The 18,645-nt window shown below is 38.6% G+C and overlaps 1 protein-coding gene across 1 annotated transcript; it reads right to left on the bottom strand.

Moving 5' to 3' along the window:
- Nucleotides 1-740: 740 nt before the first annotated feature.
- On the bottom strand, nucleotides 741-17,797 carry STC2 (stanniocalcin 2). The gene is made up of 4 exons (XM_083354400.1): nucleotides 17,470-17,797; nucleotides 14,959-15,101; nucleotides 11,347-11,558; nucleotides 741-3,444 (listed from the first exon to the last, which is right to left on the bottom strand). Exons 1-4 carry the CDS (start codon nucleotides 17,618-17,620, stop codon nucleotides 3,051-3,053), a joined length of 900 nt encoding a protein of 299 aa, XP_083210526.1. The 5' UTR covers nucleotides 17,621-17,797; the 3' UTR covers nucleotides 741-3,050.
- Nucleotides 17,798-18,645: the final 848 nt, after the last annotated feature.

Genomic DNA, 18,645 nt, shown 5'->3' with positions numbered 1-18,645 from the left:
TTTGTTTCATTCTAATTTTAACAGAGGGATCCAACATTTTTGGTTTGGTCAACCAGATCTCCATTTATTGCTTTTGAGCAGGCTCACTGAACCCCCTTATTTTTAGTAGTCGCAGATCTGATTCTGCTCTTCCACAAAAACTTGTGTTTAAAAACTCAGTGGAATGTGATGTATCTTATGCTACTTTTTATAACATTTTGTAGAAAAGATGAGTTACTGATTTTGATGTGTTCTGAAGTCCAACATGGGAACTCATTCTTACAATTAGAATTATGGAGATGATGTCACAATGAAGAAAATTCTTTAGAATTGGGGTAGGATTTCTTTCTCATAGAACTAAGCAAGAACACTTGCTTATGCCAAAGCAGCCCCGAGCAAGCTTCCCAGAACTAAGTTAAGTTTTGAATTCTCTGGGTCTTTGCCTGAACAAAAATATATACCCCAAATTATATACTTTGTTTTGAATTATGTCTATAATTAAAAATAAGTTTTTTGTTAAGGTGTCACTAGGTGCCTTAGTGGACAGCTGACTTTTTTATTTTAAAAATTTCAAATAAGTAGCTATACACATCTTGGTAAAACTATTAGGTTAAATGCACTTGTATCTGTTAGAAATGATGATAATAAATAAATGATTGATGCTGTCAATACCTTTATGGAGTGTATAAAATTATATTTTCCTTGATCTAAACAATAACAAAAATGTACTTGTGGCATGAATATATACAACACAGGTCCTAACATATATTTAAATTACCTTAGCCAGCAGTGCTCAGTTCAATTTTTTTTAAAATGGAGAAAATATAATAAATAAAAGTGTTAAATATTTACATTAAAAGAATATGTGGAATCAGTAGATGAACACATATATTCAATCTTCACAGAGGGGAAAAAAGGAAAATTAGGCTTGTGTGATCTCTTTACCCCTCCCTCCCAATTCTTAATGTTATTTGTGAAACAAATATTAACATCCCTAGATTACTGAAGATAAATTATATGCACACTGAGATGATCTGCTGACATTCAATGGTACATACATGTTGATTCCCACATATAAACAAGACTTCTCACAGACTGAACTTTGTAAGCTGGGAATCATACTAATAGATCTTTGGGCTTTTTAACTTCTGTGTGATGATTTATTCTGAAGTGGTCACAATTCTTCCTCTATCAGTTCATTTTCAAGAAGGGTACTTGTATCAATCCTCATACATTTCGTTATTTCAAAGGGTGATTTAGGACTGTGACCAGATTCACTACTCATCATAATCACAAAAATCTGCTCCCCTCCCCCCCAAATGCAAATAATATTTCCTAAATGCAATGTCTTTATACTTTTTTCTAACTACCTTCATCAAAGAGGAATGGGTTTCATTTGAGATTCCTGAACCTGATACCGTACCTTCATACTTCCATCCTCACCTTCATAGTGGAACTTGATGTCCGGCAAGTTTTAATAGGGTGCTAGGTTGTGGAACAGTAATTTATATTATGCTGCTCCACTTCTGCAATTATGAGTTATCCAGTGAGTGCAACATCAGAACTACCTTTGCACATGCTATGCATATAAACAGCTATAGATGTCCCAAAAATGTAATTAACTGGGAAAATTTTAGATATGAAGCTCTTTGCAAACAAGTAAGGTCTAGTCTTTCCTTCTAAAACATCTGAATAGCTAACATTGCCTTCTCCAAGCTGGGATTATTTGAATGAGTTGTCTTAGAAACAGTACAATCCCCATCCAGCAATACGGGAACTTGAAGTTCAATTCATCCAGAGTTCTACTAGTTTGGTAAAGTTGGGGCATAACACACCAAAAATATTTTAGATGGTACTGTTTTCCAGAAAGGTTTATCACTTTTTAAAAGGTTTTAGGAACAGCTTCTTCCAGTAAAGTGTTGACTGAAGTTTCAACGTGTAAATATCTTAAGTAAGCTTATATGTTCAAATAATAATAAACAGCCATGATTAAAAGCAAGATGAAATATAACACACTAATTCTGGACCATGAAAGTTGCAATCCAAACTTACTCAATGAAATAAGTTCCACTAATTTGACAAAGTTACCTATATTCCCAAGAAAATGCGATGAGGATGGAGGTATGGAGAAGTGTATAATTCACACATTTAACCAGATTAAATCATTGTACTGCTTGGTTTGCTCTCATCTCACCAACAGTTTCTCTAACAGCTACCACAAAATGGTGGCCTCAAAGCATAGAAATACTGCAACCCTGTAACCTTTGTGATATTGATTTCTGATACAGTGAATAAGAGGTTTTCCATCAAGCCTGAAAAAAATGTCAAAAATATGACACCCACTTAAATCTGAAGTGGAGTGGGGCTTTTAGATTTACAGTATTAAAAAAGAGATTTGCATAATACTGAACCAGCAGAGAAAGCCCATTCGCCTTGTCCAGAAGCTGGTTCTGTAATTAACCAATTTTCAAAGGAATGATGGAGGAATAAACTGTCCAAAGGAGCACAGGGAAATACTTAAGGCAGATGGTGTCACTTAAAAAGGAGCAGAATGTAGGCTCAGAGGAAAACTTAAGTTTGCATTTGGAAGGTCCCCTTTACCATACTCATTAGACTTCTTAACAAATGCTATGGCAGCCCATGTTACACCCTTATAATTTCTCTTATAGACTGAATTATTTTCTACTTAAAGTCATGTTGAATTTAATCTAAACTAGACAGTCTAAGCCATTAGTGGAGAAATCATAATTTGTATTAGTCTATCCCTGATTTAAAAATATTGGCATCCCAGACCTGCATCTCTTATTTCCCCCCCAAGAAATTAAAGAGTTTAAATGAAGACATTTTGTTGCATCTACACACCGAGTTTGTTAAATACAATCAGCAATCCAGTCATTGTTTTCCCTCTATTGCTTATAATACATATGCTGTTGCTGCCCCATAACCCGCAATGCCCTATGTTTGACGTAGCCCCTTTTATCTTGTAAATATTTTTGGAATGCCCCTAGATAAAATGAACTCAACGGAGGAAGTTTTTGGTGAAGGAGGAAAGGTGAGGTTGTCTATTCCTTTCACCTTCGGATATCAGAGAAGTCAGAAGGTTCATCTCTCTGTTCAAAGATCTCATGACTTGCTTTGGAATTATGACCCCCAGATTTAGTGCGAGTGTGAAAATTTATAGGCAGCCTGCTACCTCTTTCCCCTCTAGGATTTTGAGAATTCTCTCTGGTACCAGACTGAGGTTGAATTACAAGGTTTCCTTGGCCAGTGGATATTCTTGAGACTTCATTTGGTTTTTTCTCAGACTCCACGGTAGACTCTCCATGTGGAATCACAGTACAGAGGCTCAGGATGGAGCACAGACTCCCCCAATTCTGCTCACATTGGGTCTGAACACTCTGGGTGATGGCCTCCTTGACTTCTTCTCCACAAGTAAGCAGTATATTCACCAGATCAACATATGGTCTGAGAAAAAAATGAAAAGATATAGTTATGGAAGAGTAGCAGATGCACTCAAGTTGACTGCAAACCAGCAGTTATACATTTATTATTTTAACCATTAGACCGAAACATATTTTCATTAGGACTTGAATATTTCTATCACTGACACATTCATCCATACACACGCTCCAATTTCACCTATGTTTTCCAATTTTCTCCCATAGCAACAAATCTTATAGTGGTTGGCTGGACTTAAGAGATAATGACTGACCAAGACCAGTTTTTTCCCCTTTACATGGAAATTCTGATCCACCCATGCAGTTTGATTTGCTGTTTCTAAACCATTTCTGGGAAATCACTACCTCAATAGAATATATCATCCTAATAATCATTAAGTTTGAATTAATCTATAAAATCCATGACTGTTTTCACTGAAGAAACCAGTGTTAACAAATCAGAGAGGGCTACAGGATGCGCAAAACAAGAAAATATGTTTTGTCAGAAAGCAGAGCAAACTATCATGTTCTAGAATTCTGGTCAACCACTTCAAATTGGATGCAGATCAGCAGAAAAACAAAACCAAGGATTCTTGCATTGTTTTGCCATGATTATGAGTCAGATAGGACAGGATTGACCTGCAGCATCCTCCTTTTCCTTTCTCATGAAAGCATGTATTCTGGTCTTCCTGCCCCATCTTCCCAGCCCCTTCTACTCACTCCCTTCATCAGCCAATGCCAGCGTCCCAGTCCAGCATATCCCACTATACCTCCCTTCCCATCTCTCCAGCCTCTTTCTGTCCTTGCCTTGCCTCAGCTGACACTAATTTATTGGCCTCTTCCTTAGTGCAATGGTCTTGGGAATAAAGAACAGATTTCAAGCATGACATGCCTTACTGATCTACCCACTATCTTTTTTTAAAAAAATCCCATTTATATCCCGCCCTTCTCCGAAGACTCAGGGCGGCTTACAATCTAAAGCACAAATCAATGTGCTTAGCAATAGCCTTCATTCTATATATATGCCTGCTTATTAGGGCTTTTGCCCCCCCCAAGCGGCATTATTACAAAGTCAGCTTATTGCCCCCAACAATCTGGGTCCTTATTTTACCTACCTCGGAAGGATGGAAGGCTGAGTCAACCTTGAGCCTGGTGGGACTCGAACCTGCACTAATTGCAGGCAGCTGGTGTTACTTAAGGAGGCATTAGCCCACTGCTCCACCAAGGCTCCTATCTTACTTTCCTCCCCTTGCCCCAGCTATCTGCAAATGCTAACCACGTTTCTCATGCTTATTCCACTTTTGAAACACTTTTGCCCAGGACAAGGACATTTTGGTCCATATGCTCAACCAAATAGCCCCATTCTATTTTGTAAGTGGATTAAAGCATCCAGGCGGCAACTTTCAATTTGGGCCATGGACCACCCAAAACAGCTTTATGGAATACTTTATGCATCAAATGTTTTGCCTGTCTCTAGAAAACACAGTATAAACTCCTTACAAAAAAGCAGTACGATCTCCACCTACTAATCAATTCTGTATCTATGATTATCCATGGTAATTATAAATAGTAAAAAGGTAATTGTTTCTCAAAATTCCTATAATTGGATATAACAATCTTCCTTATTCTGATGTCCTAAAATGTCTGGCTACAACTCCAACAATTCCCAATTAGCGTGACTAAGAGTTATATAAAATCAAAGTTGGTTAGTTTTCCATAGAGCTTCTTCACTGCCCAAGATGAGATTTTTCAGATGTATTCTTGACTTGACTTTACTAATTCACTAATTCAAAGAATCACTAATTCGCTCTTCCTTTTGAGTTATGTTTGTTTCCTGCTTCAGTATTAGCAACTGAACTATCATATTGAATAGCAAGGCTCACTTGGATACAGCATATATAACAACCAGTTCTTTGATATAATTAAAGAGTCTTTGCTCTGTTGATATCCTGTGTTTTGTGATACTACTCCATCTCTGCAAAGTTGAAACTTTTCATGATTCTGCACATTAAATGGGTAGTCCACTTTAAATTTCAGCACGTAATCTCATCACCACCTTTAGGTCATTATATCTGCTGCAGAATCTTTTAGCTTAATGGAGGTATTCCATTTAACTTTAGATTTCATATTGGCAAGAACATTATAATAACCAAGAAGTCTTTTTTGCCCACAAATCTCAGACTTTTCAGTGCTGGGAATTTTGCTCAGTTACTGGTTTTGAGATGAATGACAGAAACTGAATGCATTCCAAAGTTGAGTCTCTTCCTAGAATTATGGTTCACAAATCTTGCTAATTATCTTCCAAGTCCACATAATACAGCATGACAGCATCAGCCATATAATTGCATGATTCTTTAGCGTAAGACCACATTTTTCATTAATCGAAGACACAGCAGTTAAACATACAACAAACACCCAGTAATTTATGTTATTAGTTTCCATTGCTCTTCAAATATTTAATGTAAGAGCACTATGCCTAATAAGGTATTTGAAATATTTTATATAATACTATGAACAACCATTGCAGAAAAATATAAAGACTACAGATAATCCTTGACTTAGGACCACAATGGAGCCTAAAATTTCTGTTTCTAAGCAAGACAGTTGTTAAGTGAATCACCCTTTAATTGTCGGCACACTTAAATTTAACACACAAGTTGTTAAGTGAGTTTTGCCCCATTTTATCTTTCTTGCCACTGCTGTTAAGTGAATCACTGAAGTTGTTATATTAGTCCATTTGGCTTCCCCATTGCTCGTCAGGTCACAAAATGTGATCACATGACCCCGGGACGCTGCAACTGACACAAATATATGCCACTTGCCAAGTGTCCAAATTTTGATCATGTGACCGTGGAGATGCTGCAACGGTTGTAAGGGTGAAAAATGGTCATAAGTCACTTTTTTTCAGTGCCGGTGTTAACTTTGAATGGTTAAACGAGAACTACCGGTAGCGTAGAAGACAGCCACAACTGGCCTATATTGAATATGTAATTATAGTTTAAAGTAGTGAAAATTTTGGATTGCTATTTTTTTTTTAAAAAAGAAGTATACAGTAGTTGAGGTGACATTACTAGATTTGAACATGTGGTGTGTACCTGAGGCTAACTCACCTGCTGGTAATGATTTGATTCCATTCTTTGGGATACCGGCTCATTATGGTCTTATGGGCTCCTTAAAGGCATTACCCAATGGGCCCTATAGATCAGGGTTTTAACAGGAAGACAAAGCAAAGAAGGAAGAGTAGGGAGTCTTCTTCTCCTATCTTGAATAACGTTGGCATTTTGTTTTGTTGTTACAAATGACTAATCCTCACTTCGAAACTTCGAATTACACTGTTGCTTAAAACACAGTAACAGACGTAGCCTAGATACAGTTTATAAGGGACAGGGAAATTCGGGGGGAAAATGGGCAATTCAAGCCTCTTCAAGATGTTAAGAAGTATGAAATGTAGCTATGTGTGTAAATGAAAAACAACAACACCCCACCATTTTTTTCTTAAGCTCCCCACCCCAGTCATGGATTAGGAAATATTTCCTAATATTTTCTTTTTAAATGGTACAAATAAACTTATTTCATATAAGCAAACAATGTACAGATCTTCACAGTTCCTGCACACAGATAACATATAATACAATTGCTGATGTGTATTTCTTACTCCACGGTGCATTAACATTTATAGTCACAAAAGAAGGATGTCCTTGCACTTGCTTGCTCTTACACCAAGACCTAGAGATAGTTGTTCTGGCTCTCCACTAGGCCCTAAAGTACTAGAACTGGCCAGAAGCTGGAAGCAGCACCCACATATTTATACTTATAAAGGGTGATTTAAAATATTGTCTATATTTCAAGTCTTTGTTTCTCTATTCTGTTTCTTTCTACAAAAAAACCCAAACAAAACAACATTAGAAAACCCCCTATTTTTCTACTGATTTACAAATTTTCCAGAATCTTAACATCTCTAGGTCAAGCTTGAAGGAAGAATAATTTATTTACTGTTGTCCAATGTCAAGTATTGGAAAAGTTAAACATTTGGTCTGAAATTTAAATGCCCTCCCTTTTGTGGTTAATTACGAGAGCAGAAGAGTAAAATTCCAGACTTGCACAGGATATTTTTTCCCCTCCATTTAAATCTATGTCTATCTTCTTTCCTTGAATAATTCTTGCAGCAGCTGCTTTTTTTTGGTCAAGGAACAGTATAGTTTTGCTAGAGAAGCTTGCTGTGGATTTTGGGACATGTTCTCTTGTGCGTGCTTTGTTTGGCTGGGTCGTTATTAGGTGTTGCATCTCGCTGTTGAATTATGTGAGTTGGGAAAAGCACATGGCGTTCTCTCCCAGGCAAATTCAGTGATGATGTGCAATCTGTCAGCTTCTCCATCTTGCCACAGTACACTGTCTACAAACCACTGAGCTAAGCCAGCGTTTCCCAACCTTAGGAACTTGAAGATGCGTGGACTTCAACTCCCAGAATTCCCCAGCCAGCTATGCTGGCTGGGGAATTCTGGGAGTTGAAGTCCACGCATCTTCAAGTTCCTAAGGTTGGGAAACGCTGCACTAAGCTATCACGTTTAACTACCAGTCATTTATAATTTAGCTGGTTGCCAATTTCATGGAAGGGGCCCACAGGAATCTGAAGGACATATTTGTCTCACTCAGCATGCAAGACACATTTGTCTTGGCACTCTGTGGCAGAATTACTCAAGGAGGCAAAATTACTTAAGACATTATCTCACCCAGCATGCAAGAGGTATTTGACTTGCCACTCCAATGTAGCATCAGTGCTGGTCTGAAACTGAAGCAAAACCTTTATTATCCCTGACACCATTCCATCTTTCAGGAAAAGGAAAACAAAATCCCACAACCCTGTCATTAAAAGATGATCTGAATTTTATTCTCTATAGAACATGCATAATGCAACAAGATCCACAAATGAATAACATTGCTTGCACACAAAGCATTCAAAAATTCAGGCATGTTTGAGTCTGTTGCACTAGGGCAGACATGTCAAACACAAGGCCCGGGGCCCAGATCCGGCCCGCTAAGTGGTTTCATGCAGCCTGCGAAGCCATCTTGAAAACAGTGAGGGAACGGCCCCCACTGCCTTGGCCCTGAGACCCTCCTCCTGCCAGAGACCCTCAGATCTGTCCCACTCCTGCCCAGGCCCCCACAGGCACCCTTGATGGGAACGATGTAGAGCTGGCCATGCCCACCTAGTAGGCCATATGCACTTTAGCCATGCCCACCCGGCCCCCTGAGGGCAACCGCAATGCTGATGCGGCCCTCAATGAAATTGAGTTTGATACCCCTGCACTAGGGCTATTAAGTAAAATACTGTAGGCCATTTAAGTGTCACTAAAGTAAATTGCAATGCAATATTACAAATGCTAAGGAATAGCAAGTAAAAAGGATAATAAAATTGGCTGTAATTCTGTACTAAATAACACATTTCAACGCAGGCCTGATATTCATGAATAGGTTCTTGCCAATAAAAATATAAGCAATATCAATAGGCTAGGGTTAATTTATTACTGTATAGTACTTTTGAGAAACCTTTTATTTGCTTTTCGTTGGTTTTAAGAATGTCTGGCTTATTTTTTTTATGGATTTTTTTTTGGGGGGGGGTTGTATGCTGCAAAGAGTCTGTTGGAATGGGTGGCTATAAGAAATATGAATAACCTAATAAACATAAATAAACAAGGCAGATTATTATTGTCTGATGAGAGAAATGTAAAACAGTTACCTCTTTTAAGATAAAGTTTCCTGACATATCTCCATCTTAGAAACAACTACTTAGCCTTGAATTTACCCATACTTCAAGAGATGTAATTATGTACCCTGAATTTTACTCTTTGAGTAGATACTATGTGCAGGCAAAATATGAGGTACCTTAGGGTACCTTAGTTAATGCCACAAACCATTCTATGGTTGATAGTATTTTATAGTTTGTGACCTTGTACTAAGACATTGTTTTATATATAGAATAAAAACTATACAATTGTAATATGCTGTAATTTTGCACAGGTTACTGGGGGGAAAAAGCGTTTCTTCAGGATAGACAACTTTACTCACAAATTTCTTGGTCGTTTCCATAAAACAATATCATTATCATCTTAGTTTACGGGTATATAGGTCTGTAAAAGGAATTCTTCTCCTTCTCCAGAGTGGAAATTCTATTCCATTTCTGCATCATGAATCGATTTGTAAAGAGCAAAAAAGTTCCACAAGGGAGCATTTTCCAGAACAGATAAGAAAGGAGACTCTATTCTCAGAGAGCAGCATGTGGAGCTGAATGAGCACAGTTGCAGCTAAGATCTTCTCCCATGGTGATTCAAGTATTTAGTTTATTTATTATTTTCATTACTTCATTTGTTGCCTGTCTTGCACATCAAGGGTACACTGAGCGCCTCCACTATCTGTCCAAGAAACACTGATTTATTCAATCTCATCTCCAACATCAAGCAATGCAAAGCAATTAAGTACTGAATTGTAGAGAAAGTAAGAAAAAGCACACAGGGGGAAGTTGTTTCTTCAACAACTGTTGATGTTAATTTTAGAAGCATTAAAAATGCTTCCAAGATTTAATGGTTAAGTTGCTGTCAAAACTGCGTTATTTTTAAAGGTATTCTGATCCAAACAAATGCCTAACACAGAATTCACTGTAAATTTTAATTTAAAGGATTAGTAATTGTAGGTTTGAAGTATCTGTATGTTGTCATTCTTGGAGCAGAAAAAATAAGCTTTTGAATAGGAGATTGGAGAAGTTAAGTGGAGTATTTGTACCTATATTTTGGCAGGTTAGATATTAAGAGTTAAGATTTCTGCCAGCCATTCACAAAAAGTTGGCTTCAATAGAATTCTACATGTTTTAAGTTTCAGCAAATACTGAGAGGTTTTGTGTTGGTGAGGACTGGCATTTTCCTTCACGATGTGTAAGCCAATTATGCAACATGTGATGCAGTAACCAGAAGCACCCGCAGAATACTTACAGTGATGGGGTAAAAATGTCAAAATGGTGAGCATGATCCAAGCCCCACCTCTTTTTAAATATGCATTACATGCACATAAAAAGAGTATAGAAGTCCAGTTGGGGCAGTGGTTAGAACGCGGTATTGCAGGCAAATACTGCCCATAGCCTGAAGTTTCATCCTGATGGGGCTCAAGGTTAACTCAGCCTTCCCTCCTTCCATGTTTGGTAAGAGAACCCAGATTGTTGGGGACAATATGATGACATAAACTGCCCAGTGTTGTAAAGCACTATGGGGCGGCATATAAATCTAAGTGTTATTGTATAGGACACAAATTGTAGTTATGCCAGCCATCTTTTTTTTGCTCCCCTGGTGGGTGCCCCTGTTCTCTATATGATAATGTGATTTTTTTTTTCTTACACAGAAATTCTACCCCATGGCCAAATCTCCCATTATAATAGGAGCAGATCTATATTCAATCTTGAGCATGAGCATTTCTGCATGTGAGATAACCTTGTCTTCTTCCTAATGCATGAAACTGAACAATACAATAGAAAGCAGAGCTTTTTCATAGCAAATGACCAACAAAAAAGAGAAGCCATTTTATATGTGAAACATGGTTTAATTTTTATTCCATTATTGTAATATGTAAAGTAAGCCTTAGATCTCACTATTATATCTGAATATATTAAAGGGAAAAATCTGAGAATGATCATTTATTTATTTGTTCAAAAAAGGAAAGAAAGAGTGGGTAAGCCATTTTATAGAGAAGGATTCTAAAAAATTGAGTGTGGCATTTTAGTTCACCTTTGTGACATGGCTGCAACTCTATGGGGATATCTATGGCCCATCTGCATCGCTAAATGCTGTGGACTAAAATTTTCTTTTGGTTGAGATGAATAAAATTAGGGACATGCAACTTTCTGGAACTTACACTATAGCAGATCAGAGGCTCCCTCTTTACTTACTCAAGTTGTAGCAAGTCTTTGAAATGAATCATCTCCACAATGACCTGGACATTCTCTTTGGCTGCAGAGCACAGATCATGCTTCTGATAGCATTCTCGTTGTAGCTGGAACACCATTTCTTTGATAGCAGGACATTTGCGACTGATACAACTAAACTTGTGCCGCAAGGCATGTGCCTTGCATCTGAGGGCGTCTTTAATGAAGGATTTCCCCTGAGATGAGAAAAGAAGAAAAAGCACAACTAAACCCATGTCCATTAAGCATATGTCTTGTGATCCATCTCCATTTTTCAATTAACACCTGGAAAAAATATTGCCTACTCTTAAAAGTTCTAAGATAACAAATATTTTGCTCTAATCCCAATCAGTTAATTATTTCTTTCTTTGGTTGTAGTAGGTGCTCAGTGTCTGCTAGGCATTTAATCCTCATTAATATCTAATCTCCTTTGGCTGATGTCTAAACTGAGCAATTCTGAAAGTAAATGGGAAAGAGAGGTTACAGGGCTATAAAACCTGCTCCCCGAAAGCAACCCCTTTGCGAGGCAAATTCTGGAGACCATCCTTACCACTTGGGCTCATTGTGGCAATAGGAGGAAGGCCTCTGGTGCTGGGGGTAATTAATGGGGACTATTTCAATAAACACAATTCTGGTTTTTTGGATAAAAGTAAAATTTTAATTTTTTAAATATCCTGCCTTTATTATCTTTAAAAATAAAAGGCAGGAAACATATTCAACGCACCTTATTCCTCTTATTTTCCCCATAACAAACCTGTGAGGTGAGTTGGGATGAAACAGTGTGACTGGCCCAAAGTCAGCTTTCATCATTAAGGCAGGACTAGAACTCATGGTGTCCTAGTTTCTAGTCTGGTGATGTAAAAGAAGACGAAGATGATTTTCTAGTCGCCGGGAAATGGGGATTTGCTATCCTAAGTATACTCTGCCCCACTCTAGAGGTTAAGTAATGCAGTGTGGCTTTTGTCTTCATAGACACAACCCTCTTTGTGTTTGGAAGTAAACTCACATGAATGCAGTGATGCTTCCCAATGAAAAAGTTATCCTATGCATGGACTAAATCCATTAAATTCAGTAAGATTTGTTGATAAGTAAGTTTATTTCCTAAGACCTAGGTTCTATCTCTTATAAAGTCTTATCTCTTGTAGAGTCTATTTCTCTCTTCCTCATTTTTTTCCTTTTGCCCATGACCATTCAGGTAAACTTTTCAATGCTAAAAAAGATCATCCCCCAGGCCCAACTCACAGCATTCCGATATGAATATATATTGGGGGAAGAGTTCCTTTTAACTTCTGCAAAAGATTAGGAAGATGGAAGCCTTCAAAAATTACAAAATTTCACTTCTAACTATACTTTTCACACATGCAAAGAAGAACTAAGCAAAGTACTAATTTTATTCCACCTTTTGCTGCTAATTCTGAAAGTCAATCATATTTCAGTGATAAATGATAATGTTCTGAATAACTGGATAGCAATTATTTTTTGCTGAATAATAGGAGACAGCCTGCTATTCCTCCTTTTTTAAAAAAAGTTTCCCCTCATCCTAGCTAATGAGCAGTCACTAAACAATAAGACATAAAAGCTTTTTTTTTCCTACTCAAATTTTATGGCAATATAATTTTGCCTGCAAAAACTTCTGTTGGTCCTTCTTCTGTTGGTCCTTCATTTCTTAAGCAGATTAGTCAACTTGTTTTTGTCTTATAAAACTACCGTGCATTTGAAGGGAAGGATACGCTCTGCTAATCACCGACAAAATATTTTAGTCATTAGTTTGGTTCTGTAACAGCAAAGGAAGAAATTTCAGTATTATTTGGAGTGTATAAGAGATTATTATTTTGTCATAGAGACAGTCATCAGCAAGAATATGAAAAATATTAGTGACACTGGAATAAATATACCATTACTTAGGATTTCTTTATTTAAAAATATTATGGGATAATGCACTATGGACTTGAATGAAAATCCTATTGTGAAAAACGTGTATCATAATATAAAATGAGTCTTGTAAAGAAAGAAAAGGCCAAAGCAGAATATTTTTTTCAAAGTTTTTCAAAACAGTAATGAAAAAGATAAAAAAAATTCTTATTAATTTGGGAGGAAACAGACATTGTTGTATTTCTGGAAAAGCAAAAATCTGTTTTTAAGCCCCAAGTTTAAACTTTTAATTACCAATGCACATTCTGTAAATTGCTAGTCAAGCCAAATACATTTGACCAATGTAATATTTTTGTTCTTGTTGAAATGGGAGAATTGTTGTACAAGACATAATAACAGGATGCTTCAACAATGTACAAGCATTTTGGAGAGAAAATGGAAGAGGCAAACTTAATATCAGATTCTTGCTAAGGAATGTACTTTGACGTTGGTGAGTTGCCAAGGAATTACTACTGTAGAATAAAGCAGCAGAGACATAGTTACTTCCAATGACAGAGGCTCAATATTCATCTGCAGAAATGAGTTGAACTGATCATATAAAGGGAGTCAGAAGTAAGACTGAGCAAAAGAGAATTCCTCGCTTGGCATCGTTGGACTGAGGCATCAGGACTTTAAGATAAAATGGAAATGCACTTCAAAGTAGCAAGAGTGAGATGACATTAAAGGATGGCCTACTGTTATATTATTGCAATATCAACCAGAATTAATTTATTTAAAATGCCACTATGGCTTTGATCTGTCATAATTATTAATTTATACCTGGAACAATGAGCTTTCCAAATCAATAGCTATTCTTCTAAATCCACAAGGCATCTACTATATTGTTTAGGCACGTGTTGATTTTTTTTTCTCTTCATCCAGGCTTCCTCTGTGTGAATGTTATGAATACACAGTTTTATATTCCTTCTCCCCTTGTAATATTTTTTTCATATTTATTTGTATTTATTGTACTTTGTCACTGCACTTTAATTACTTTAATATTTCTAACTGTAAAATACCTAAGAAAGAGACTGCATGAGACATGAAATAGTTAAGATCAAATAAATAAGGAATATTGGATGGGAATATGTATCCATTAATCAAAACCTCTTGTTTCCACTGGATCAGTGATGCATCCTTAATACGGGAGGTAAAGTGCTTTTCAAACCCAGTAAGAGTTTTCTTTAGCAATGGGATTTTCTACTGTGTAGTCTTTTCACAATTATTTGTGGGCTGAAAATTATTTCCCATATACATTAACCTACCCTCAATCAGCCCTTGGTAAGGAGATGATGTGTATTTGATATTTCACATACAATAGTACAATCAGTGTTGCATAACTCTGTAATATCTATTCTTGTTTTATCTATAGTTCCAAAGGCTCCTAATGTGGAATTATGATTTAACTGGAAGAGCTTAAAAGACAGCTGAAGTTTATGTGAGGGCACTAAAAGAGGGTTGAATAGATTAGAAAGGTCAGATAGGTTAATCATAGGATATTTACAAAGAATTAATATTCTACATTATAAGTATATTCTGTTCAAGGAAGTTTAAAACTTGTCTGGTTGCTCTGTTTGATTAAAACATTAAGTAGTAATTTTCATAAAAGTCCACACTATTTTATGCCTTCACGTTACCAGATTCTGGGTCTAGTTGTCTATGCCTCAAATTGTTGCATTCGCTTACCTGAGCATCAAACTTTCCAGCATTGTGGAGAAATGTCATGCAGATCTCATGCAAACCTCGAATCTCACAAGAGTTGTTTTCAAAGCATTCAAATACACTGCAGCCAACATCACCAGCACTGACCAGGCAGTGCTGGATTTCAGCTGAAAATGAACAGTCACCACAGTAAATGTCTACAACTATTATATACACCTGTAGGCAAAAAGAATACTTGTTAACAACTTCTTCATTTCAAAAGGGGAACAGAGTGGTAAGGTATGAGATTATTGCTTTGCAAACAATTATATGATCAAAACAGAAAGTCACTGTTAATTCCATATCTGAACTAATTTATCGACACAAATCAGTATAATGCAGTGGTATAAATTATTACACTGATCTGGAGAGACAAGTTAAAATCTGCATCCAGGCCATAAAAATCACTGGTAGCCACGAAAATCACTGAGTGAACTCTCATTTTAATCTACCTCAAAGGATTATTGTATATAGATAAATGGAATGATCATTTGATCATCATGTAAGGGAAGATAATTAAAAATACTGTGTTGATTTGACGGTCATGAATTAAGGTCCAAAATTCAATATTAGTTCGAAGAAAACTGCATCTGAGAAAATTATGCAACTGTTTACTGGGTTTTCTCATCTGAACTAGTGTTCCCAAATACTTCATTTAAAGCAAGCGCATCTTTAAATTAATGAAATCATTCACAAAGTTTCAGATAAATCTGCAGGTCAGAGCTCCCCACCCTTAATTTTCTGATTTCCTTGACTACTCTTGAAAATGGATTATATTTTTCCATTCTAGGCATATTTACCAGCATATAACAACATTGTGTTAAATGAGTTAAAAATCAAAGTGAAACCCATATCACTGACAACAGTAATAGAAACATTCTACAGCCACCTCCTCCAGGGATATTCAAACCACAGAAGACCCCAAGGATTTCCTTTTAATACATTACAGAAAATGTATGGAATGTCTAAAAAGACCAAGTACGTGCCAATCTTGGGATTAATTGCATAGAAATAGAATACTGCAAAATAAATAATGCAGCCAAGCCCTCCTCTTTAAAGGAAAAAAATAATAATCCGACCAGAGCCTAAGAAAGCAAAAGGGGATATTGCCGCTACAGCGCCTTCTTTTCAACGAGGCTGCCTGCACTGTTTTATGCAGAAAGGGGAAGCTGCACATAGCTAAGAGGGAAAAAGAGTTTCTTTGTCCAGTGTTGTATAAATGTGCAGCTTGGATTTAGGTGCGGAGCAGAGTTTTAGCTTTACGCTGGCATTGGGTCGGATGCAATAGTTCCGATTACATGCCCTGGCCTCCGAGGGCTGAGCGTTGCCTCCCAGGGGGTGATTCACGTGTGGACGCAGTTGTCTACTCCTGGCATAAGGAGCGACTCTATACCCTGCCAGTTCTGTGGGTAGCTTCAAAGACTGGGGCAGCCAGCGCCCCTACTGTGAACAAGAGGGGAATAACGGAGAAAGGGGGGGGGGGTCTTCCCAAGTTTGTTTCCAATTATGCTAGGCAAAGGAAGCGATGATTGTTCAAAAAGCAAAAACGATGGGATAAAATACCCCTACTAGTTGGATGCCCTGGCTTACAGCCGGAAAAAGGATTTTCAGGACCTTTGTTCGAGTCTAGTCCGCTCTGAGCGTCTTCCCCTTTCTGCATTAAAGGCTAAACCTGCGCCGGCGTCTGTGCCCTCTTTTATTTAAAGGGTGGGAGCTGACCACTTTAAGTGGTGCAAAAGCAAACGTAGTTATGCAAGCCCATGTAACCGTGGGCTTTTAGTTTTAAGCAGAGAAAGAGACGGAGAGAGCACCATCCTTCCGATCAAAATGATAATCCGGTTTAACTTTCACTACAGCACTGCATTCCCCGCGGGATGCCTTTCTTTGCCTAGTTAGAAGATGTTAAGTGTCGCCTCTACATAGAGTAGTTCAAATGGTGGAACACGTGCTTGCTAGCCAGAGCTTCCAAGCTGCTGGAAGCACTTCCAATTCCTTCACTGACTTCTGCTTGTCATTCCCAGCGCCTATTAAGAATGGTGCTTATCACCTAGCGACGCAACTCCTATTTTTTATTTTAATTCCATTTATATCCCGCCCTTCTCCGAAGACTCAGGGCGGCTTACAAGCTTAGCAGTAGCCTTCATTCTATGTATATGCCTGCTTATTAGGGCTTTCACACACACCCCAAGCGGCATTATTACAAAGTCAGCTTAATTGCCCCCAACAATCTGGGTCCTCATTTTACCTACCTCGGAAGGATGGAAGGCTGAGTCAACCTTGAGCCTGGTGGGACTCGAACCTGCACTCATTGCAGGCAGCTGGTGTTACTTAAGGAGGCATTAGCCCACTGCTATCTCGAATACACGCCGCACTTAAAGTCAAAAATATCAAAATTTCCCCCCAACACCTGGTTCTGGACTTCAACTGCAGCTTCCTCGCCTCAGAAACTGAATCATACACGGCTGCGTTTTGATCCTCAAAGAAATAACCGCGTACCTGAATTTTGCAGAGACATCCGCCCTTTTTGCTGAGGAGCTCTGTCCTGAGCACCTTCCGGAGGATGCGTAGCTTCGGTGCCCACCACCGCATCCACACTTGCGAAGACCAACGCCAGGGTCACCAATTTTCGTAAGCACTCTGCACACATGGTCCTTGTGTGTACTCAACCGCGCCGACTGGAGGCCGCCAAGCTCTCACCTCCCGCTCGGCTTCTTTGCAAAAAGACCCAGAATCTCCTACCGTCCCAACTACGCAGACTGCGCGGAGCGAACGGCGTTGATCGAAGTACTGAAAGTGGCCCGGAAAGGCAACGGATGGTTCCTCAAATACGTCTCAAAGCTCGGGTGTCAATTGAATGAAGGAGTCCAGCAGATGTTGTCCGCCAACCCGACCAACCGGAGCCTTTATTTCACTCTGACACCACGCTCGGGGGCGTGGCCACCCCCAAAGTATTACTACGCACTCGAGGGAGTCACGATTATACCTCGGGATGCGAAGTTGCTGCATCCAACTGCAGGTTGCCAAAGCAAGCAGCCGCGGTCGCGCTAAGTAGATCGCGACAAAGCCAACTAACTGCTTTGCATCGAATGCAAGGTCGGCGGGAAAAGCCACGCTACTGCAGTGGATTAGAATTAGGATCTGGAGTGATTTAAACCCCCCTCCCCCGTGTATTCAGTTGTACCCAATCTGTACGTAAGACAGACCGTACCCCACCGGTGATGCTAGCAAAAAAATTTTTCCCAAGGTAGACAAAAGACCGCTTAGTTTAGGAGAAATTTCTTTAGGTAAATGGAAGGTTCTCTCGTCTCGTGTGACAAGCAAACTGAATTAGTGCGAAGAGCAAAGGCGCGACCTGGGGGTGTAGGTTGCGAAGATCCAATTTCGAACGAGACGGAGCACATGGTGGCAAGAGGATCCTCAAGCATTCGCAATCTGCTCGTGTTGCTCCGGACAGGGAAAGCCAGCCGAGATTTCATTTGAGATCCACTTGAGGTTTTTTGGGGTCCGATACAGAAAGACTCTAAATTGGGAAACGCGCGCGCACAATGCTCGTGCACGCTTAGGTTGATCGCAGCAGCCTTGGCTACGTCCTTTTGATGATCTGGCTTCATTTTCTTTAACAACTTAAGTGGCAGCACGAGCCGTTTGTAACTGCCTAGAACTCCTGCTCCC

This window comes from Vipera ursinii (genome assembly GCF_947247035.1).
Source record: "Vipera ursinii genome assembly, chromosome: 2".
In the NCBI taxonomy this organism is placed as follows: Eukaryota; Metazoa; Chordata; class Lepidosauria; order Squamata; family Viperidae; genus Vipera; species Vipera ursinii.
Note: the sequence above shows the minus strand (reverse complement) of the source record. Positions and strands in the feature narration are given on the sequence as shown.